This window comes from Falco naumanni, chromosome 5 (genome assembly GCF_017639655.2).
Source record: "Falco naumanni isolate bFalNau1 chromosome 5, bFalNau1.pat, whole genome shotgun sequence".
NCBI lineage: Eukaryota > Metazoa > Chordata > Aves > Falconiformes > Falconidae > Falco > Falco naumanni.
The window spans coordinates 9,593,939-9,617,852 of NC_054058.1; the positions used below are offsets into that span (position 1 = coordinate 9,593,939).

The 23,914-nt window shown below is 37.8% G+C and overlaps 1 protein-coding gene across 2 annotated transcripts; it reads left to right on the forward strand.

Annotated features, from left to right (window-relative positions):
* Positions 1 to 8: 8 nt before the first annotated feature.
* C5H12orf4 (chromosome 5 C12orf4 homolog) lies at positions 9 to 22,538 on the forward strand. 2 transcript variants are annotated; one of them, XM_040594810.1, is made up of 14 exons: positions 9 to 121; positions 1,418 to 1,612; positions 1,875 to 2,020; positions 3,364 to 3,545; positions 5,179 to 5,278; positions 5,370 to 5,491; positions 7,703 to 7,809; positions 8,558 to 8,755; positions 12,178 to 12,285; positions 13,419 to 13,487; positions 15,053 to 15,255; positions 19,989 to 20,046; positions 21,274 to 21,341; positions 22,288 to 22,538. In XM_040594810.1, exons 2-14 carry the CDS (start codon positions 1,435 to 1,437, stop codon positions 22,378 to 22,380), a joined length of 1,632 nt encoding a protein of 543 aa, XP_040450744.1. In that variant the 5' UTR covers positions 9 to 121; positions 1,418 to 1,434; the 3' UTR covers positions 22,381 to 22,538. The 2 variants fall into 2 exon arrangements, with proteins under 2 accessions (XP_040450744.1, XP_040450745.1); XM_040594811.1 differs by lacking the exon at positions 9 to 121 and adding an exon at positions 527 to 547.
* Positions 22,539 to 23,914: the final 1,376 nt, after the last annotated feature.

Sequence of the window (23,914 nt, forward strand, 5' to 3'; positions counted from 1 at the left end):
CCGAATCTGCGGCTCCGGACGTGAAGGCTCTAACGGGGAAGCGGGGACCACCTCCCCCCTCCCCGCCCTGCAGCGGCGCCGCTGCCCGCCGCGCCCCCTCACCTGCCCGCCCGCAACCCAGGTGAGCGAAGCGGGAGGACGGCGCCGCGATGGGGGAGGGGCTCCGGGTCCCGGGGGCCCTGCGTTTGTCCTGGGGGCTTGGCGCCTCCCGGGGGAATAGAGGCGCAGGGGACCCTGCAGGCCTTTCCTGCCCACCGCTGGTTTTGCTGCCGCTTCTCTGTCTGCCTTCTTTGGCCTGGGCCGCCGGTGTGGCGGCGCTGAGCCCGTGGTGGAGCTGAGGCCGCGAACGCCGGTTTCGGCGGGGGGCTTGGCCCTCCCCGCAGGGGCGCGGGGCTGCTCGGCTGCGCCACGGGCTGAGGCAGCGGCCGGTGCCCCCCGTGTCCTCCCCGCTACACCTGGCTCTGTCGGGCAGCAGCAGGGAGGCGTTCGCCACTTCTCTAAGTTGAAATCCCTTTCGGTGATGGGCCAGGAGACCGCTCTGGTGACTGTGAGATTTTTGTTGTTAGCGTGAAGCAATTTAGGTTTGTTCACAAAGAAAGACACCACACAAAAAACTATAAATTGGTCCCATGACTTTTGCTGTGGGAAATATGCTTTTTTTCTTTAGGTTTCTGCTCTTCTTTTCTTTGGACTGTGTCTTTTAGCACTGGGGAGGTTTCCCTGGGGAGATCCAGCTGGAGTAACCTGTCTAGCTTTGCAGGTAATCCTCAAAAAAAGAGGAATTAAGTGAGATGAGGAGCCCTAGTCGAGAGAAAAATTACTGGCATGGGTACGTGCTCCCCTCCTGTGTTTTCATTCTGTAGACAGTTCTTTTGCTTTTCTTTTGGCTTATTTCTAATGGCACTATTTAAAAAAATAATGACAAATCCTAAATCAGGTTACAAAGTGCCAAAATAAGCTTTTTCTGCAAGTGATTGCAAACTTCCACTCCACCCCAAAGTCTACCACCTGCAGAAAGGAGGAAATAAAATCCTAGGGCACCGTGAAGGACTTCAGATTCTGAGACCTGCATGGCAGCAGTTACAGTGTGTCAGTTAAAGTTTGTTATTTAGTGAGGATTCCTTCTGTCCTGTTTCTGCTTTTAAGTCAGGAAGCTTATAATTTGTAAGAGTAATTATCCAAATTCATATATTGGATACACTCAATTACAGCTTAGCATTCAGTGTTTTGAAAACTGGTATTTATGTTTCAGCTCCAACATAGGTATTTGGAAGTCAAAATTGAGAAGTGTATCTATGAAAAATTTGGATGTTCAAGTTTTCTTGCCAGAAGCTATCAACAGCATTGTTTTTAGTGAGCATTGTTTACTAAGGATTTTACAAGAATGTAACTCATGTTACTTTCATTTCCAATGCAGGAAATCAACTCAAGAAGATGAAGCCTAATAAAGGAAAGACCTGCACTGGGGAGAGAGACTATGTGTACAAATTTAATGCTGGAAATCAACATTTAGTGCTTACTGTGCCTCTCAAATTCCCGGTGCAAGAGAATATTAGTCATTTGCATGGACGTCTAATGCTCCTGCACAATCTGCCGTGCTTTATAGAAAATGGTAAGAATTGATTTCTTGAATTAGTGTCATATATCCATGTCCACAAGTGTCTTACAACCTGTTTTAAGAAACCAAAAGAAGGTGTTTATTAGAACAGTCTTTAATAAATTGTTTTTAAAACAGAAAAAAGGGTTAAATAAAATTACTGTCAGTACTAGTAAGGCATCCAAGTAAAAAGCTTTTCAGTTCTGTTTCCTAGATGATTAATGATGCTTCTACTGACATGTTTTGTTGATGGACCATTCTCTTCTTGTTACAATAGACCTGAAGCAATCTCTTAATAAGTTCATAGAAGAGGAGACTATAAAAGATTATGACAGAGAAGCTGAAATGGCTCTGGAAGCAGTGAAATCAGGAAAAGTAGACATAAACCAGCTGGCAGATACTTGGGCTAAAGCTTATAAAGAGGTAAGATTAAGGCTGAAAAGTTAATGTTCAGGACTTGCTTTGTGAGTGTGTGAGTTTATGTACAGACAGAATCACATCTGTGAAGCTGAAAAATTACACTGAAATTCACTTTTGCTGATCAATTCTTTCTATCTGAAAGTGATCATTAAGTCTTTATCTAACAAGTTCTCAGTCAAGTTTTTCCTGAATTTAAGTCAAAAGATAGATAATTGAGAGGTATGTAGCTAGTGATATTAAAACAAAAATAGACTTGAGGGTTAGTGCATTGGAATCGAAGCAAGAGATAGTAAAGTGCTACTTCTAAGTCTCAGTAATAGCAATGAAGACCCCTCTCTCCCCTCGGAGAGACTTTTTGGCTCATTTTCAAAGTTCATGTGACTATTTTACATTATTATAGCAGCGATGAGGCTTTGCATGTGTTCTTCAAAATATAGGAATGCAAAAGAACTGGAGGGGTCCTAGTGAACACAAAAAAAGAATGACAGAAACCGCAGCATCTGAGGAAACGTTTATAGGAATTGAATTTGCTTATCATGGTATATAGAAGGATGTTGTGAAAAATTCCAGAGCACACATCTGTTACAAAGAGAATTGGAAGCAAATCATCTACGTTAATGCATGTCAACAAAATGAAATTAGCTTAGCCTTTAAGAAGGAAAAAAATCTGTATTGGGTGAGCATGGACATATGATAAAACACCGAAAGAGTTTGCAGTCTTCTGTGCTAGCAGTTCCTGTGAACAGGTTAGCCTGAGTGCAAGGGTTAGGATTAGATGATTTCTTGATGTTTCCAGTCTACAGTTCAATGATACAATCTCAGTTCGTCAACTGAATCTGATGGAAATGATTGCAAAAGTAAGGAGTGTTTCAGTATAAAGGAGCTTGCAAAACTAGCATCTTTGGGCCGTTCTTTGTTCAATAGAAATGGCTTTTCTTAAATCGGTGTTGTTGATCAAATTCTAGTGACATCAGTTTAGTCATGCTTTCTAGCAAAACATTTTTGTTTACACAGCTGGTGTTTGGGGCCCTATCTAAAATTCATCAATTACAAATATTGTTGTAGATGTTATTGTTCTTTCCAAGTTGGTGATGGCTCAAAATTGGTAGTTCCTTATTGCAGTCAGAACCTTAATGTTTCTGCTGTTAGTTGCTTTGAAAGAGAAAAAAGCATGAAAAGGGGGAAAATGTTAAAGCTCAAGCAGAATACAAAAAGCTCAAATTAGGAAAGATAATTAATGTATGTTGAACGTTGTGCATGCTTAGTTGGTTTTGCCCCACTGTTGCACGGGATCTTTCTATGTCCTAAAAGGTACCATATGCTTTTAAGTCTCTTGTAACTTTTAGACAACATTAGAATATGCAAAACCTGAAGAAACAAGCTGGGATGAAGACTTTGCAGATGTTTATCATGATCTGATACATTCTCCAGCTTCTGAAATGCTGTTAAACCTGGAACACAATTATTTTGTTAGCATCTCAGAATTAATAAGTGAGAGAGATGTGGAACTGAAAAAACTACGGGAAAGGTATTCCTTTTTTTTTCTTTTTGTTTTTTCTATCTTACTAAATAGAGGTGTATGCCACTGGGTGTATACAGCTCATAGGACAGCATGTGACAACTTGTATTTGTCTGTGTAAACCCTATTTTAGTTGTGTTTCCCTCTTTAAAGTCGTTTAATACTTAGCCTATATTGTTAGGGTCAGCTATCCTATATTTCCTCAGTTACTGAAAATAATAAAACCCAAGGTTATCAAAGTACTGTAAGGTTTGATTTCCGTTATTCTGTCGATGTTGCAAGTGGTGTGGCAGCGTAAAGTGCTTGGGATATCTGGAAAATAAAGTATATGAAAAGATGAGCAAAAGACTTGAACCAACTTAAGTCAGAAGCTGTTGAATTTGCAGTTTAGGAAAGCCTTTGCAGGATCATGTGCTTCCGACTGATTGAATAGTTGCAGGTAGCTGCTTTCTCCACAAGAGGGAACACATACAATGCAGGTTTTTCTTTCCAACCCCCGCACCCCCCCTTTTTTTTTTTTTGTTTTGTTAGGGTGACTAGGCTAAGGAAAATGAATGCACCCAAATACAGATATAGTATAGATGCTTGTGAGGTGCCTGAGTGTTCTGAGTAGGTCTGTTTTAGCAATCTAGGTGGCAATATTTCTCTTGAATTGTGTGTGTTTAAGCTTACATTATACAGTGTGTACCTGCTTATATGGTTTCTTCTAGACTGAGTCATACGTATTTCTAATTTGTAGATAAATGTTATCAATAATATGTTAGAAAACTTTTTTGCTGCTTATTGACTTTTCTCAAGTATGCATATAGAAGAAAGAGCACTTAATCCCAAGAGCAGTAATGTAGAGCTCTTTTGTGATATAGCTGTGTATTGACTCCAGTGGCATTTATCATATCTATTTGTCATAATTGAGAAACTCCATATGGTCAGTGGCAGCTGAGACTATCCCAGATGAATGTAGGTGGTGTTCTGTTTACACAGGAGTTGGCTTGGAATCCCTGCCCCTCAGCTCAGATTTGTTTTGTGGATATTCATTGCTAAGTCTGTGTTAGGGTAAATCGATTCCTTGCTGAAGAAAGGGCTGAATGTGTGTGAAAGAGTAAGTGAAGCCAGGGATTAAGAAGGCTAAGGAGGGACAGGGTATTGGATGAACTGATGATAGCAGGGCAGCCCTTTAACTTCAGATCCAGGTCCCCTTGTTGAGTGTTGTTTGAGCTGGAAGCTTATCTGACTATTAAAAATAGATGTGTTTTAGCCAACTTCCTGGTGTTCACCTGTCTGCATCAACTGTGGTTTTGGTGGGATGAAGGCAAGGGACAGAGCAGGTCCATTTCAGAAACTCTCCTAATGATAAGGATAGCAAAGTGCTACATTAGAGCATCTGGAGGTACTGTCATACCATCTTTTGAGTATCTGTGAGTGCAGGCTTTAAATGCATGAATTCCAATTCCAAAATGAGCAGATGGACAAAGTGATGTATGACATATCTTTCAGCTATGTGTTCAGTTGTATCTCTGCTTGTGATGAGCGTTGACCTGCTGACTGGTATAAGGGATCATTCTGTTGGTAGCTGTATCAACGTTAATGGGTATTCTGCCAGTTTTTTTGAAAAGGTTCCTTGTTGCATTTGCTTCTCTTTCAGACAAGGAGCTGAAATGGATAAGGTGATGCAGGAGCTAGGGAAATCGCTAACAGACCAAGATGTAAATTCATTAGCAGCTCAGCATTTTGAATCTCAGCAGGTAAACTAAGTTCAGTGAACTAGAATGTCATACAAATAATTGTCTTAAAAAGAAACCCCAAAACACTCAATTATCACTAATGTTTTCTTAGGATTTGGAGAACAAATGGACCAACGAATTAAAACAGTCAACTGCTATCCAGAAGCAAGAATATCAGGAATGGGTGATAAAGCTTCATCAGGACCTAAAGAATCCCAACAACAGCTCAGTCAGGTATTTAATTAAACCAAGAGGCTTACTTCTGTCTGTCATAGTTCAAAGGATTTGCTTTTATATAATCTTTATTTCAAATTAGCCATTTAAATAGGAATAGTCACAGCACATAAACCATCATAATTAAATATTTTATTTTTAGCAGTTTACTTGTAGGCATTTATTCATTGTTTAATGTTATAACCTTTCTTTACCAGAAAGTGTTGTAATGCACTGAACTACAACTTAAGCTGAATACGGTTTCCTCCTATTTTGCCATTATTTACAATACCTATCTTTGACACTATTTCACAAGGCTATCTGGTGCTACCTAAGGATGTTCTGTAGAATAATTGTAGCTTGATAAATAGTAACAGTATCACACGTTTTGAATTAACAGGCCTCTTTTTTTTTTTTTTTTTTTTTCCATGTATGCATCACTGGACAGCTAAAAAATGGCAATGGCAATTTTTAGTGTGAACACTTACGAGTTGAATGAAAAGCTTTCTGATTGAGGAAACGGCAAGGAAATCAAAATTTGTAACTTGGGAAGATCCCTCACCATTAGTAACAATCTTTGCTACTAATAGGAAAACAGAAGTAAAACCTGATGCTTTCTCATGCCTCACATTAGTAGAAGAGCCTGTCTGAGTAGATTTAGGTGGATGCAGTAAAGAATTTCAAGGGAAACTACACCTTTGAACAAAGTGGATGCCAGTGATAAGAGGGAAAAGGCATGGATCATAATGCATGAAGTATTTAATCACTTAAGTGTTTCCTTCTGGGTGAAGGAAGCTGAATGTGTGGAACATGAGGGAAGAGAGAGAGGAGCGGAAATATATTGGAAGATGATGCTGTATAGATTTCTCACTACTTTCTTCAGAATTTTGTTGTCTGGAAGTTTGTTTTGGAAGTCTTTTGCAGTTCTTGGGTTTATCCCAGAATGTTCTAGGACTGCATAGCTCACAAGCAAACCGGCCTCTTTCTGACCTAGTGAGCAGGTAAAAGATTACTGCAGTAGTGACAGTCTGTTCAAGCTCTAAGCCAAATCCTAAAATATTTTTCCACATAATTTTCTTGTTAGCTTTGTCAGGTTTTTTTCCACAAATCTTTAAAGGTAGTGACGTTACAAAGGCTATTCATACTTACCACTGTGAACCTCTTCCAATGTGCTGGCCTTCTACTGTGATAAGACCAAGATGAAGTTGCTTGGAGCTGAAAGCTAGAAGAAATGGACTGCTAGTAGTCCAGAGTCAAGCTTCATAATTTTGGATGCTTATAACAAATGTGAAGTGATAGTATTTTAGTCATTGTACTCACATACACTAGCAGAAAGCGTGATATCTCTGTGTCGAGTCCTGAAAACTGTAGGCCCATAGTACGTTTGAAAATAATGCATAGGAAGCCTATAGTAGGGCAACTAGAAACTTGAGAGAGATACAAAAATGTGTTCCATACACCTCTCTCTTTTATGTCTATATACACACACATCTATATACATCTTTATGCATCTAGTTTCTTAGGGATGTGTATATATATTTATTAATGGTGTATCTCAGTTCTGCCTCACCACTGGACATTTGGAATTAGTGGACTTGCTTGCAAATTTATAAAACACTTGAAGATGAGGCACTTTGAAAACAGATGAATTTTTAATTAATTCAGAAACAAATAGGAGAGATGTTCATGTTCTTTTGTGTCACAGAAACAGTATTACTTATGTTACTTACTACCAGATTAGTTTAGGAAAAAAAAAATTAAAACTGATGTCTGAAATACTTCCTGCTTGTTTGAACACTGTGGCATGTTTGGTTTAGCTTTTCTTAACCTTCCATTTTGTATAGAGAAAAAATAAATGTTTTATCTGGTCACTTCATGAATAAGGGTTTGACTGTTAGAAATGGGCTGAGAAGAGGTGGGTTTTTTTCCTTTTATTCTTATGTTCTTATTATCTTATAACTAGGTGCTGTGATTTATTTTTATTTTTCAGTCTCAGGATGCTTTGCAAATGAGCTAGTTAATGTAAATCTAACAGTGGGGTCTATTCTTCCTACTGGTTTGCACCTGGAGTATTGCATGCCAGAAAACCCTCCCATGAATGGAGTTCATGCAAATAGGTCGTCTCTTGGTTTCCACAAAGCAGCTGAGAAAACATTAGACGGTTTTCACACAATATTGTTGGTCTTGAAAAGAATTAGGATGAACTTCTCAATACATTTCTCATTATTTTAGTGATGAAATTAAGGTTCAGCCCAGCCAACTGAGAGAATCTGTAGAAGGAAATGGAAGAATTTATGAAGAGCAAAGGCTGTTGGAAGAAAGTTTTACTATTCACTTGGGTAAGTAAACTGACACTAAAACCAAAGATGATAAAGGATGCTAATAAATAATGTATTTTAGCTATGTATTATTTACAGTATTTAACTGTCAATGTATATCATGTATACAATTTGTAACTGTTTTGTATTTGCTCTTTATGTTTGTAAGAGAAGTACAGTGTGTGTAAACTGTATCAAACAGTATTAGCTACCTGAAATATACATAAAGGAAAACATTCTAGAGGCAAGTTTTTGTCCACTCTAGCAAGGTGACTAGTATAGAAAACACACTAACATCAGAAGACATAGCAATTAAAAATCGTATTTTAACTTATGTTTGGTAAGAAAACATGGGTATTAAATTCATTTCCCATGATCAATTAACAGAAAACCAGATACTTACAGGTTGGGGTTTTTTGTGTATACAATAGAGGCTTCTTGTGCTGTCTGTTTTGACTACATTAGTATTTCATCTATAGCCTTATAATAGGGATCAAGGCTCATTTCAGGTACAGATAAGCCTTGCTTTGTGACAGCATGTGAAAAGACTTCATTTTTACTCATACTTTGTAAATTACTGATATGTATGTAATATATGAATATATGTATGTAATATATGAATATATGGCTAAGAACTTTGAGTACTGTTGATTATATTTCCCTTAGATATTTTCACAAAACAAGGGAGCACTTTGATCCTTGTGTTTTACTAACAGTCCTGAGTTTCCTCTTTTACTGTATGTATTAAAATCCTTTATATTCCATGCAGGAGCTCAGTTGAAGACTATGCATAACTTGAGATTACTGAGAGCGGATATGTTGGATTTCTGTAAACATAAGCGCAGTCATCGAAGCGGAGTAAAACTTCACAGACTTCAAACTGCAATGTCTCTCTATTCAACTTCTCTCTGTGGCCTAGTTTTACTGGTAGACAACCGTATCAGTTCATATAGTGGCATCAAAAGAGGTGAGTCCTCGAACAGTGTGTATTGTGTCAGTGAAAACTAATGTTACTTTACTTGCTGCCTTCTCTCAAAAAAACCATATTCCCTGTATAATTAAAATTTACTGAAGACCCTAATGTTTTGTTACCTTTTCACAATACCATGTCCAAATGCAGAAAGAGATGGATAAGGACGGGGGACAGAGTTGTGCTGTGGTATGCTGTTATCTCTCTCACCTCTTTCCTAAGTTTTGTGTTTGAGTAAAGAACTTGTTAGAGTGAACGCTTCAATGGTGATTTCCCTGCTGTAGACTGGCTTTTTATAGGGGCTTCTAACGCTTTAATGTCAGATTAGCATACTGAAACCTATTTGCAAAGATGAAAATGAAATATGCTAAGACTTTAAATCGATAAGTAAATGTATAAAAATACCATGTGCTTTAAGTATCTGCAGCACTATTAATTCAATTTAAAATGAACAATAGGAATATTACTTGCCTATTCCTGGAAAGCTTAATTAGTAGCCATTGTAAATGCATGTCTTTGAAGTAATGGGACACTATGATGACGGTGGTTTGTATCAAGGTTAACCAATGAAATGTGTTCATTCCTGTTCCAGTTTTGGTTACTGAGGCTTTCTCTGGGCCACATTATTGACTTTTCCACCTTCCTCTTGATGTTTAATACCAAAATATTTACATTTGAAATGTCTTTCTGACTGGAGCCACTATTACTTGTTACTGTTCTTGTGTACTGTAAAAAAAATACTTGGGTTGATGTTCTCTGAAAACAGTGCGGAGTGAGGCTTGTAGCAAGAAGGAAAGGGAAGTGTACCAGTAAAAACTGCAGTTGTATTTGTGCTGTTTATGGTTTCCAAGCTGCTTAATTCTGACAGTTTTGTTTCACACTTGTACTAATTTTAAGTTGCTTTTTCTCTGCTTAAATATTTAAATTCATAACAAATAGAAGACTTATTTTATGCTATATCTTGATAAAGGTGATAAGACAGACATTGAAGTAATACCATTAAACACAAACCTGCATGTTCTAGACACCAGTTAGATCTTGCAGCCACAGTAGAGGGGAAAATAAGGAACTGTATCACAATCTAAAATATAATCCTCAATAAATTTTCATTTCTTTGAGTTCCAAAGGAACTTGACAGACTTCACTGTGGGCACGTTCCACAGCTCTCTGTACCACTGTTCTTTTTAAAAAGTGTTGCAGAAATGAATGCGTCCATCTCTCAGTTCCTCTCACGTAGTTAGTTGGATGTATTACTTTAAACCAACAGTGAATGTCTGGTTGTACTGAGACCCTAAACTGCTATAGGTGGCAACTGACGTTTGGGTACACTTCGTTAAATCCACTTTGTGGTGACAGTGGTAGCTTCTGACAGAAGAGCAGTAATAAACACCTTTGAGAGGAGACTTTGCTCTTAAATTGTAAGAGCTGTTTGTTGCAAGAGCACTAATCAGAACCAGTTCTCCTTCCTAAAAGGCTCTTTAAAAAGATAAATATGCTAGGGGGTTCAAAGGTTCATAAATTTGCTATACAGAAGACCTTTAAATAATAAATTGATGCTGCTGTTTAAGTATAGTGTTGGTGGCTTGTGCAGTCCAAATTTCTGGGTTGCAAAAGTGCAGCCACAATTTTCTGCTTCTGTTTTAAAGCTGGGGAAAAATGTAAACATCATAACCTTTATTTTGTGATGGGCTAGAAGCTCCCTCAAACCTCTGTGAGATTTTCAAAGATGGTTCGAATTAATTCACTTCATGTGAGTGTGCTACTTATCCAAGCATTTTACATTGTTTTGAGCAACACCAATCACTCAGCAAGCACTGAATGGAGGTATGAAGTCCTGCAATTTACTTGGTTAACCTTGTTTGTTTAGCTCTGGCCTGAGGAAGCTTAGGAATGTGCTTTGTTTAGTGTACTTTGTTAGTTTTGTTGTGTCTGGCAAACGTTTTGATGTTGCATCTTTGGTAAATCTGTTACCCGTTTGGTTCAATTTGTCTCAAAATTCAGGATGTTTGTCGGGTATTTGCAAGATTGAAAACCATGGCTACAATGTTTTCCGTATTTCTTGTAACGTGTAAAAAGCAACTATCAAAATATACCTTTGAAATTTAATTTGGGCACATCTCTAGAAAACAGCCTTGAACAGAAGGTTGAATTTACATGTGAACTTTCAACATGCCAATTTAATTCAGACTATAATTTCTAAGCTAGATAAATAGTTTATATAATTTATGCATTGCCTAGCTCAAGTCTTTAATATTAGGACTTTGTGGGGCTGCTGTGGCTCAGGTTTCGAGTAGGTGTAGCACGCTCAAATAATAAACTAAAACTAACGTTAATTTTAATTTAAATATGAGAGATTTTTCAGTTGTTAGTTTCAATTAAAATGTCTTGTGACCTTGTTTTATCTTTATACACACGAAAGATACAATCTTCTGGAATATGAGCCTCTTCCTCCCTTGGTTTTGGACATCATAATTTAATAAAGCTTTTTGAAAATAGATTTTATGGTAAGAGACTGCATGTAAAAAGATAAAAAACATTAAGATTTTTCTCTCTGCCCTGCCTGTTCCAGTTGCAGCCTGTTCACAGGAGTATATGGTGCTTTCCAGATAGGCAATCAGAATACATTAAGAACTGTAAGGAGGATTAGAACAGGTACCTCAAAGCAGGAAGTAAGTAGCAATTGTTTAGTATAGTCCAGCTCATTGCTAATAGCTTGTTTTGGCTCCCGTTGACTTGCTTGGAGAAACGGCTGGACATTAGGATAAGAAGCTTAGAACACCAATCTCAGAGGCAGTATGTTATGATCCTGATTATCAGTATAATATTTCCAAGTCTGACGTAATACTTATCAGCAAAAGGAACTTGCAGCTCTCTTCAGCTGATGACACTTTTCTTTAACTTTCAGATCTGTGTCTTGGGAACTAAAAGGAAACAACTGTAATTCCAGCTTTTGAGATACGCTATTTATGAATTTCGTTAATAGCTCTCATTTTTCAAAACAAACTGGAATGCTGTTGTTGCTGTTGGAAGTGTCTGTTATGTATATCTTACTAAAATATCACAGATTGAAGAACTGTTAGTAATAAGGCAGCATTTGTAAAGCACAATTGCATTTTAATGTTCATATATTATTGCTCTTATTTTGGTGGGAATTTTTTGGTCTGGGTGGTTTTGTTTGAAAAGCAGCAACACTCAAGGTTTGGGTTTTTTCTTCCCCAAGCAATTAATTTATTTCAAAAACTGTTTTGGCTCTGCTGTAATTATTTTAGAATTTAAAGAGGAGTATAGCAGGGCTTTATCTGGTTTGGGGGGGTGGGGGTGCCTTTGTAACTGGCCTTGCTTGAACAGTAGAGCAGAATTATGTCATGTTCCTAACCACAGCCTTTCAACATGGATTTTAATCTTATATTTTTTCCTAGATTTTGCAACTGTTTGCCAAGAATGCACAGACTTCCATTTTCCTGGAATTCAAGAACAGCTTGAAATTGTCCAGAAGGTTGTACTTAAGGCCAGAGCACAGCGTAGCAGTAAGTCAAAAAGACATTGTGGTTAGTGACAACCAAAATTACTTTCCTTGAAATAGAATAGTGGTCAGCTGAATGTTTATGGGTATGGGCAAGTTGATTTCACTCTTCTTCAGTTACCTGACCTATAAAATGGAAGGATCAAGATTATCGATATACTGAGAAATCTGCATGAAGTTCTCTCCTCATGGACAGCATGTTCACATGATGTTTTTGCTGCCATAACAGGTGTAACTTTACCAAAAAAAAAATAATATTAAATTCTGAGTCCTTAGGTTCGGATCACACTGTCACAGCATGGGAAGTGTATAGGGCCATTGTGCTTTCCTCTGCAGTTTAAACTGCCTGTAGCAACATAGACTTTATCTGACTTTACATTTAAATAGAAATAAAAGAGTAAAGCTTTAAAAATTGCAGGAAAGGAGTTATGACTCTTTCCCTTCCTTTAAAAGTGAACGCTAAAAACTGAATAATAAATTGACTAAATGTGATGCTTTTTAGTGCTAACCAAATCCTTCTGAATGGTTTACTTTGCATTTATATTTACAAATGGCTGTGAAATTTTCTGACCACATGGTGTTAAGGTTGTACTTGTACATCATGAAACTTTGTTTTCCTTGCAGAGAACTACTTATGTGATTTAAATACCTCAGTAACATGACTAGATTCATAAGAGTACATAGAAAAACAAGTTTTCTTAGGAACCTGCATATTGCTGTAGTCTTGAGGAAGTAACTGAAAGCTGGTTTTATACTGTTGACATGTAAATCTCTAAAATTTTTCTTGTAATACTAGGAACAAATTTGTTTAAAATAGTTGCGTTATTTAAAAAGCAATGGGAAGGTTCTACGTTGTTGTGGGGGCAATTTGGAAAGTTTAGTATTACATCTGAGAATGTCGTGTTTTGTCCAAATGAAGAGGTATTGTAGGATGATTAAGAAAGTTACTGCTTTGAGATAGAAATCGGTTCAGTGTCTATTAAAGACAGCAAAAACAATTCCTGTCCATCCCTCTGCTTTTTGGGGACTTCATGGTAAAAATTCAAGCCAGATGGCATCTCAGAATATCGAAGTTCCATGCCAAAGCACAATTAACAGACAATGTATTTAATATTTGTGCTGTGTATTTATATACAGAAAACAAAAGTAGTGGAAATGAAGAGAAACTGAAGAATATTGAACGAAACCAGTCAAATATTTTGCCAGGTGAGTTCTGTTGCATTTTCCCCCTCTTCTTAAAGCAAGTTGTGTTTTATAGATGCACGTTTTTAGCTCTAAAGTCAGAATATAAATCATAAACTAAACCCGAGTTGACCTCAATCAGAGGAGAAGGATGTTCTTGTGGCTAAGGCAGGGAACTGGGTGTCAGGACATCTGGTTTCTATTCCCAGCTTTGCCACCGCATCATGTGGCTTGGGGCAAATCACTTCTCTATGCCTAAAATTTCTTTTCAGAATTTGAAGATGAAAAAAAAATCTCTGAGCATCTTGGGGGAAAAGGTGAAACTGAAATACTAGCAACTAATATTATTTTTGAAAATAATTATATATATATCACTGTTGTGATACAACAAAGCATTTTAGAAGGTTTTTTTTTAACTTTGAGAATGTACAAATCTGTCCCTCTCAAAGAGGAATTATCTTCTGTATGTATTGTGATTTTCAGTAAGGAAAGTTTCTGTGGAATTTGAAGACTAATACACAGTTGTAGGGGGGAGGAGTTAAATCCATACAACCCATGGCCGAATAAGAGGGCTTCTTAAAATTGCCTTCATGACTGTCTTAGATCTTGTTAGTATAAGTGGATTATAAATCGGCTTAGGTCCTTAACAGATAAATCCAGGTCAATCTTGCTGCAGTGGTTTGTGTATTGCTACTGTTAGATGATCATTGCTGGGCATTACTATTTCCTTAGCAGTCATCAGAAAAGCATACATATCTATTCTTCAGCTGTCCTTGTGCAAAGGTAGTATCTTAACTTAAACGACCAGTGAGAATGGGTTTGAAGAAAGGTGTTTGTCTGTTCACTGAAACAGTAGGGATATTGCATACTGGCTTTTCTGTTGACTCTAGTATAGAATTTTGATCTCCAGTGGAAAGGTGAGATGGAGACACCTGCATTTTGCTGCCCCTTACTCTTTCTCTACCTTTAATAAATGAATATAAAGTCTAAAAATGCCCTCACCAAGATGTCTTGGGTAACTTTTTTGAAAACAGCTCTGTAACTAATCTTGCCATTGTTAATAATTAGAATTTAAAATAATTTATTGATACCTTAGTCTTCCAGTACGTATCTCAGTTGTTATGTAATCCACTATCTTTTTTCCACAGACTTTTTGCATCCTTTATTTTAACCCATCCATTTTTGCTATTTCCGCCTCCCACATCTGTCTGCAATTCAGTGCTTACATTATATATTTTGAGTATTACACCTCCTCTCTGTTTGTTTTTGTTTCATGCTATATATAGATCATATCCGCCTGTACTGGCACTGTTATGTCTTATTACACCAGGTGTCCCTGATGCCAGTGAAACCCATCAAAGCAGGGAAGTGAGTGTAAGATGAATGTAAAACAATGATATTCCAAGAGATTTTAGATCAGTTGGTTTCTAACTTTTTTTATCTCCTTATGTATGTGTTCTGATCTCTGTTGTATATTTGTATTTGCCTTTTGTCTTAACTGACCCTATCCTTACATAACCCAACAAATTGTATTTCAGTACAGGTTACTACCATGATAACTTGCCTTCTTGGTTTATGTTGCTGTGTAGGAGAATTCTACATCACGCGCCATTCAAATCTCTCTGAAATTCATGTTGCTTTTCACCTCTGTGTGGATGATAACGTAAGATCTGGTAACGTAACTGCTCGGGATCCTGCAATCATGGGACTGAGAAACATTCTCAAAGTTTGCTGCACACACGACATTACTACCATTAGTATTCCTCTGCTACTGGTGCATGATATGTCAGAAGTAAGTAAATGTAAAGATTTGGTTTGTTTTTATCTTCTAGGATGCAACAAAAGAGATTTTCTCAAAGGGTGTTTCATGCTGGTTTAGGCCAAATAGGACAGTTTATCCCAGTCACATACTCCTGCCACATCATTGTGCTGGCCCTCATATCTATATGGTGACCCAAATTAAGGAACTAAACCAGTTAAAAACATTTCAGCCAGCTGAATCACTTCAGTTTTTTATTCCTGCCCCTCATTTTGGACACTTCCTTGATCCAGCTCAATTGTACCAGTATTAATGAAAGATGGGACCACATGCCTGGAAGTCTCTGGCAGCAGCTCTTGCTTAGAAACTAAGACTTCAGAGTCACTGATGTGATAGTGATACTAGAACCCCAATTAATTGTTGCTAGCTAGAAAACCTTAACAGTAAGTTTTATAAGCAGCAGAACTAGCAAAGCTTGGCTGGGAGTTCTGTATCCCTGAACACTACTCTTTACCTTCTCAGCCCTACGCAGCAGCAACCAAATTCCACCTTTTGCTGTGAACTGTCTCCTTCATTGCCTAATCAACTGCATCCTTAATTCCTATCCCTGTTTCCTCCCTAAGCCCCCCAAATACCGACTAGGCAAGAAGCAGCATATTGCTGAGGCTCTTTGTAGATACAAGTGTGCTTTACTTATTGTGCTGAGCTTTTGTATTCTCTTTTTCGGTGGGACACTAATGTAGCGCTTGCCTCTTACTCAACTGTAACTTTTCACAGTGCACGCTAATTTAATACCACTGAAAACCTCTTTCCTCCATCACATCTGGCTCACAAGATACTAGCAGAGAAGAAAGGGGATGGGAAGGAAGGGAGAGAAGCAGTGGACAGGTAGTACAGCCATATGCCTCACCTCCTTAGGAGGTGAAAAGTCTATAAACTTAAAAAAAAAAAGGGGGGGGGGATAAAAATAAGATAATGATGACATTACCAATACCTTTGCATGGATAACTGTAGTCTGTTGTGAGGAGATTTTTAAATAACCCTTTGATTTTTCACTTGTAAATTTCAGTGCTGCCTTTCCTTCTTTGAAAATGCCTGACTTAGAGCAAGATAAAAGCTCGCCAGTGGATTACCTCTAACAGTGACTTTTTAATAACAGAATTTGATTGGAACACAGTTCCAGATCTTTTACAAGATCGGAGTCTATTATTGTGAAAGTGCAAGCAATGCAAAACTTAAGTGTCCACTAATTAAGCTCCTAAAGGATATAGTTCCATACCTAAAAGTAGACTTTTAGGAACAGATGATATTAGTTCTGAAATTTTTCATTTCTGGTATCAAGACCTTTTTTGGGGCACAAATGCAAGTAACCAGCTTGCAGGACAGCAACCTGGATTACTCGTGGGACCCAGTGACTCAGTTACTGTGTTTCATAAATTTATTGACCTTTTTTCTTAAGTTGCCATTTGACTATATTCTTTTTCTCCTTTTTTTTTTTTCTCTTTTCTTTATACCTTGCTAGTTTTAGCTTTCATTTGTTTATCTGTAATTTAAAATACAAATAAAACACAAGACCAGGTGTTCACATGCTTTTGAGTGTGTTGTTGCTTGGATGTGTGAAGCTGAAGAATTACCTTCTTGTCTAGCACTGGATTCTTAAAAGGTCCTAGTAAAACAATTTACCTTTTATATTAAATTTCAGGTCTCTGTAGAGTAAGCAGAAAGTGACCTGTACGATAAGTGTATGTTTGGCCAAAACTCTGTTGTGTGAATTGCATTAGCAGCATTGTGTATTACAGTGCTTTGCAGCTGGCTGACCTCATTTCAAACACAAAAATATGTAATGTTGTTGACGGAAAAGTGAATAACAGATTTCTGAAAGTTAACTTGAACTTGGTGCCTTCTGCAGACCCAGTTTTGAATACACATTTACCACCTACATAAAAACAGTTTTGTAAAGTGGTTAACCAGGAGCACAGCTGCAGAGATGTTTGCATGCTTCAATGTGACGGGTATTCATCGTGAGTTTTCTCTGTGCTTTTCCCAAAGTTTTTCTTCTTCCTATAGATGGAAGCGTGGTGTTTATAACCTCACAGAAGTAACGAGTGTATTATCTCAATGAAGCCATTACATTTCATTCCTTAGTTTTCTTTAGTCTGTTTTCTTTAGTTTTTCTTATGATGAGAACAACAAAAATAGATTACATTTCTCTGTTTTCATTGTTAAGTTAAACGAAGGAAAGAAACTGGGTTTGTCCAAATTCAGGACAACTGAGGCATTACTGTCTGATCACTGTTCTGAATCTAATATAAACTGGGGAACAGAATGGCTCCAGTAGCATGGCATAACTGAAAATGCTAGAGCTGGCACGTTTTTTTGGTAGTTTCAGCACAGGAGCCGTTGCTGCCGTCTGCTCAGCTACACTGAGAAAAATGTTACTTTTCAGGGATCTCAGTCAGCTGTATCTATTACCGTAAGTTAAGAGAAAAATGTTTTGGAAAAAAAGTAGAAATTAAGGGAGTATAAGCCGTGTAACAAATATTTATGAACACTATTTATGTATATAGAGAGATTATTGGTGGGTGTGTTAACCTCAAATATTTCTTGTCTGAATTTCCCACCTTTTAAATATATAGCTGCTCATACAGTGTTTAGGGTTTGCATAGATATGCTTTGAGTAAACATCTTGCTAATTCTTAATTTATTAAAATTAACATTGAAATTTGGTTTGAAATCTTTGTCTTATGAGACATTTATGGATTTTGTTTACATTACTTGGTTATGACATGGTTATGCAAAGGCATAAGTCTTTAGCTTTATAAAAGCAGCAGCCCCATGTAGTGAGTCTGTCACAAATTTGTTTGAATGAAGAGGTTTGCAACACATTTTTCTAATCAGTGTTGCTGACCCCCTCTTTTTTTTTTTTATTTTTTTTTATTAAATAAGCAGAAGAAATCTTAATTTGACAACAAGTCCTTGCATCCTAAAAAGTAGCTGGGATGTGGTCTGTGCTGGTGAATAAAACCAGAAGTCCAAGGTGTATCTTTACTTGGATACTATTAAACAAAACTCATTATAGGAGATGGGGTGTTTGTTTGTTTTTATCCTGTCTCCTGCACTGTAATTTCAATTGGTACTTAACAAATACTTCATCATTTCCACAACTGTTTCTTAGTTTGCATGTAGAGAAAAATCCAAATAACATGGCAAAATCATGAGAACTTTTCAAACATGGATTAGAATTGAAACATTACTGTGTCATTTTCAGTTCTTGTGGCTTGCATGGAGTGACATTCTGGATCCAACCTGTTATTTCCCTGTGTGCCCGCAAGATTTAACATCTATGTTCCTCTGAAATAGCCCAAGGAATGGTGTCATATCCTGCTGGTTTAATCCTTTTAAGGCTTAGTTCCCTTTATTGATTACGTAAGGTACTCCTGAGTTGCCTTCAGAGCAACAGGACCTTTTTAGATGTTTGTTTTTTGCCTAAGCCAAAACAGTGATCAAAGCTACCAATATATGCCTACATTACTTGTGACAGAAAGCACAAATAAGTAGATAAATTCTTCCAGAAAGCTTAGAAATGAAAAAAAAAATTATGTCCCTCATTGTTCAGATTAATGTATTGTATACCCTAAAAGCAGTGTCTATTGATGGTAGTGATTTACATGATGAAAGACAGTTTTCTGAAAAGATATTTTTAGCTTATGCTGTTTTCTGTTTTTGAGTTGTTACACATTTTCGGGATGGCAGGAGATACTCCCACCTAAGTAGGAACTTTGGCTTTCAGTAGTCGTTTAATGCAGCCATGTTCAATGCACTGTTGCAGTGTTATCAATTAGCATGCTTAGATAACCTTGTTTCTCAAATAACTATTTTGAGTCCTGAAATTAAGCTCTTTGATACTGACAGATTGCACGGTGTGTGGTGCTGCAAAAAAAAGGCTGGCTTTACTGAACAGAAAATTATCTAAAGCTTAAATTTGAGAAGGTACATAGAATGGATAAATTTGTTTCCACATCTATATTCCTGCATTCAGACCAGAAGGTGCTGATTTTCATGTTGGAGAGTACATCAGAACAAATAGGTACTATTTAAACTGAGAGAGAGTAGACTTAGATTAGATAATCGGAAGAAATTCTTTTCTGTGGGGATGGTGAGGCACTGGCACATGTTGCCCCAAGAAGCTGTGGGTGCCCCATCCCTGGAAGCGTTCAAGGCCAGGTTGGGTGAAGCTTTGAGAAACCTGGTCTAGTGGAAGGTGTCCCTGCCCCACGGGCAGGCAGTGAGTATGTCAATAAAACTTAGAATCACCAAGAACAGTTAGGCTCCTGGCCGCGCTTCCCAGCAGTAACCGATGATTCCTCTTTGGCTAGCTGAAGCGTGAATCTGACAGTTATCTGTTGGACATCATACATTTTTCTGTAGCTCCATAGAGGAATTTAATAACCCTGTTTCCAATGACAGTCGTAAGACTGTCAACAGTATTTTTATTCCATATCGCAGCTTAAAAATTTGTAGATTGTTCTGACAGTGGGCTGTCCTACCAATAAGCAGTGGCATGCTTTTATGGTCACCTATAAGGTATATACTACCTGCCTAGAATACTCTGGAAAACTGTATCCCTCTTCATGGCCTGTAATGCTGCTTGAATACCTGCTTGGAAAATGGGGTTCTGTGGCAGAAATGTATTATTTTTAGTAACTTCTTTACTGCTGATCTTGGTTAGATCATTGGGCATTGAGTCTTCATTTATTAATTTTTAGGAAATGACCATCCCGTGGTGCTTGAAGAGGGCGGAACTTGTGTTCAAGTGTGTCAAAGGTATGTTAGTGGGTGCTTCAGCTAGGGGGGTGGTTTGTGTTACATTTGGTGACATCCAGCCTTGGCTTAGGTTGTGTATTTTCCTAAAAAGGTGTTTTTCAATAAGGTGTTGTTTGTTTAAAACATACGCTTACATTTTCTCTTTAAAATTGTTAACTATCATTAGTTAACATTAGTTAACTATCATTAGTTAACTGTTAACCAGGAAATAGGCTCAGACACTTCGAAACATTTTTAGTCTCTATTCTAAAAGATCTTTACAATGTAGACAGTAGAAGAAAAAGCCCTTACTGCTGCCTTGAGCAATCTCTGAAGGAAGGCAAGAGCTGGTGGTTCTCTGCAGTATAATTTCCAGTGTCGTCTTTTTAGTTTTATTTTTTCAGACAAAGAGGACTCCCTGCATTTTTCCAAGACTACTTTATACACTAATTAATCTCTTTGCTGGAAAGTCCTCATGACTCATCTTGGTTTTCTGTCTTTCCAAGTGGTGTTATTACTTACTGCATTCTTCTGTGCTGCACTCAAATACTTGAACCAGTCATTTAGATTTTTTAAAATGTCAGTAATGTTAAGTTTTCCTACCACCCACTTGAGGAACCTCTTTCTATTGTGACCTTTATTAATTCATGATGGAATATCATCCATGTAGCCACTTTCATTAAACAAATATTTTTCTGAGTATCTTTATTTGCTGCATGTTCCGTGGACACGCATTTAGTTCATTTGTAAGGATATGCTAGCATAAAAATGCCATATCATAACTTGAGCAACAAACGAGCGCTGAGCTTTTGCCACATAAGTAGGTCCAGGTAGTTTCTGTTGCTGCCAGATTGTCAGCATACTTTTGGCAACAGACTTGTACTCATTAATGTGGATGTGGTCACATCAGAGCTAAAGGAAAGAGCTGTTTCTCAACGAAAGCAGGCCGTTGAAAGAACTCATAACACGTATATTTAGAGAAACCTCTCACTTTTGCTGGCTAGCACTGGTTATTCTGCTCTTCAAGGGTATATTGATTTTCTCTGTAACACCTCATTAGATTTTCCAGTTGAAGCAGATTTCAGCCAGGACATTGGCCAAATCTGATTTAAATGTGATTAACGATATCCCTAGTTACAGCAGTTAAAATCCTAATTGTATGTGAAAGCTCCCTCACTGCTTGCTAACAGTGTAATTGACAGGGAAGATTGCATAGGTAATGCATACAGTATGAATGCTGGTTTTTAGGTTTCATGATGGAGATGGCCTCGTGGGATGGAGGAATTTCTCGGACTGTACAATTCTTGGTACCACAGGTAGGTTAAACCTTGTTCCAGCAGACATTTAACTTGAAGTTAAATGTCAGCAGATCTAGTTTTTGTTTCTTTGCTATGCCCTGCTCTTTTTGTGTAAGCTTAAATTACTGTAGTTTTGGTTCCTTGCCTATAAAACGGGAATGAGGGGTTTATATTTTTTTGATGTCCTGTAGTATCTTCTGAGGATGCTAACGTTTCAAACTGGGAGGTTCACCTTTACAAATGGTGAATAAATCACCTTTGAAAAAGATAAATTTTTGCTATTATTTACTCTGAAGAGGTGGGCTAACCTTGCATTACATAAGTTTAGGCATTTAGTAATCATATTGTCCAGCAGCTTGGAAGGTTGCAATGCGCTGAGTTCAGTCATGCTTCCACAAAGTCATTAATGACTCCAGGAATTTGAAGTTAATTGTAATTAAGATTCCGAAATGATTTAATTTGGAGTTCTAGCTAATCTTCAGAAACAGGCAGTTTTCCAAAGGTGGCCAGCACTAAGTTTTCTTTGTTTTAAAAAACAGTACTGGAAATAATATAAAAATCAGAGTTATATTAGGAGAGAAATCACTACTTTATCAAGAAATACATGTTAACTGCTGGGCAAGGAGGAAGCCAAGAATAAGTGCTGAAGTTGAATCTAATCCTGGAATTCAGAGAGTAGGAGTCCTATAGATAAGAAACAGCACTGTCCTGCTTATACTAGGCAGAAATAATCAATTACTGGAAACGGATACATCACATAGGACACAAACAGTATTTTTAGGTCAGTCTTTTGATTGAATTATAACACATAGTTTGAAAACAATCCTTGTGAACTTCTGAGAAAACAGCAGTTCTCTTAACTGTCAAGAAGCAGAGCTGAGAGACACTTAATTCTTCCCAACTACAGCAAAAAGCCAAAGCTTACTGGTGTATTTTTTCTAATTCTTTTTTTTTCTTTCCCCAGACAATTTCTGAGGAAATGTTTTACCAGCTCAGTAATATGCTTCCACAAATCTTCAGAGTATCCTCTACATTGACTCTTACCTCTAAGCACTGAATTATGTGCAGCAGTGAGACGTATCCTGTTGACAAAGCATGCGATTACAGAGATTCTGGACTGGAATGTCCCTCTTCTGAGGGATGATGACCCCGAAGTGCTATTCGTTGCAGTTTCAAGAATCATGTCACCCTAATAAAAGATAAATGCTGTCTGTACTTGGGTATTAGCAGTTGATTTTTTGCCTTTTGCTTTGTTTCAGCACAGTATTAATATTGAATTCCTCACCTGTATCTGAAAGACATTCAAATATAACTTATCGTATGTTATCTACAGAAATATAGGTGATTCTTGTGTAGTGGGAATAAGAGCTTATGGTAGGAGTAGGATCTTCTGCGTGGTCTTTAGGTTGTTGAGTTTAAAACATCCTTTATTAATTTGTTCGGTGACATTTAAAAAAAAAGAAAAAAGAACAATGTCAGGTGTCTCCTTAGCATAACTGATGTAATTTGTCACAGTTATCTCCAGTGTGACAGTGACTGCACAATAAAATGTATTACTGCCTCATTTTACTGTTACAAAATCGAAGACATGAAACAAGCATTTTACGTGCTATGTTTTGTAAATCACAGAAGTTATGTTAAGAAGGGGGGTTCCCTCAAACCCTTTATGTTAGATCAGCCTGTCCATTTCCCAGGAGAGATGAGACCCTTGTGCCTGCCCAGCCTGCCCGCTGCCTGCGCCGTGACAGCCCGCTGTATCGGAGGGGATGTGACCAACCTAGTCAGGGACCCCCGCTGACAGCGTCACTCAGTCAAATCCCTCACAACAATGACTCAAACCTCCAGAGACTTGTACAAAATGAACTTCAGCTGGAGATTTGAAATGAATTGAAGATTTTTATTATGCAAAATACATATTGGTGGCAGAGTAAGTTTTGAAGATTGCTGGTGATAATACACTGACTGCAAAACAAGCTCACCTAACAACAGCTAGCGTGTGCTAGTCAGAGGCTGAAGTTCTTACCCAGTAGGTGGCCCTGCGGGGTAGAAGGCAGGTTCAGCCTGCCAGCTGATCCCAGAAGCTACGATGGAGTCTTCCCTAACTTCTCCCCTCCTTTGCTCGCTTTTTATACTTCGTAGTATGTTGTGTATTCATTGGCATACACGGGTTGGGTTAAAGTTTCTCGCTTCCAATGCAAATTATTATGCATCCTCAGATAGCACTGCTGAAGTTCTTTACTAACTATGCATGTTCTCTAGGTGGGGTTGTGCCCTCTTTTGGGGGGCCTATTTGAGTCACAGGTTGAGATCTTCCATTGCCACAATTCTCTTTCCCCTATTTTCAACTAATTTGCTATTGGCATCAGTGGACTGTGACAGTTTATCAGCTTGTCTCCTCTTACAGCCAGAACTTTCCTCTCTTGAAGGCTTCTTTCTGCATAACTTAATGGTCGTCTTTTCGCTCCCTGTTCTTTGTTCCTCATCATTCCCAAGGCTGACTCCCTTGGTTATGAACGAAGTGACTTCTAACAGCTTTAGACAGCGGGTCAACTTGACCGAGCTTTATGCACAGATTGATTTAACATACATTT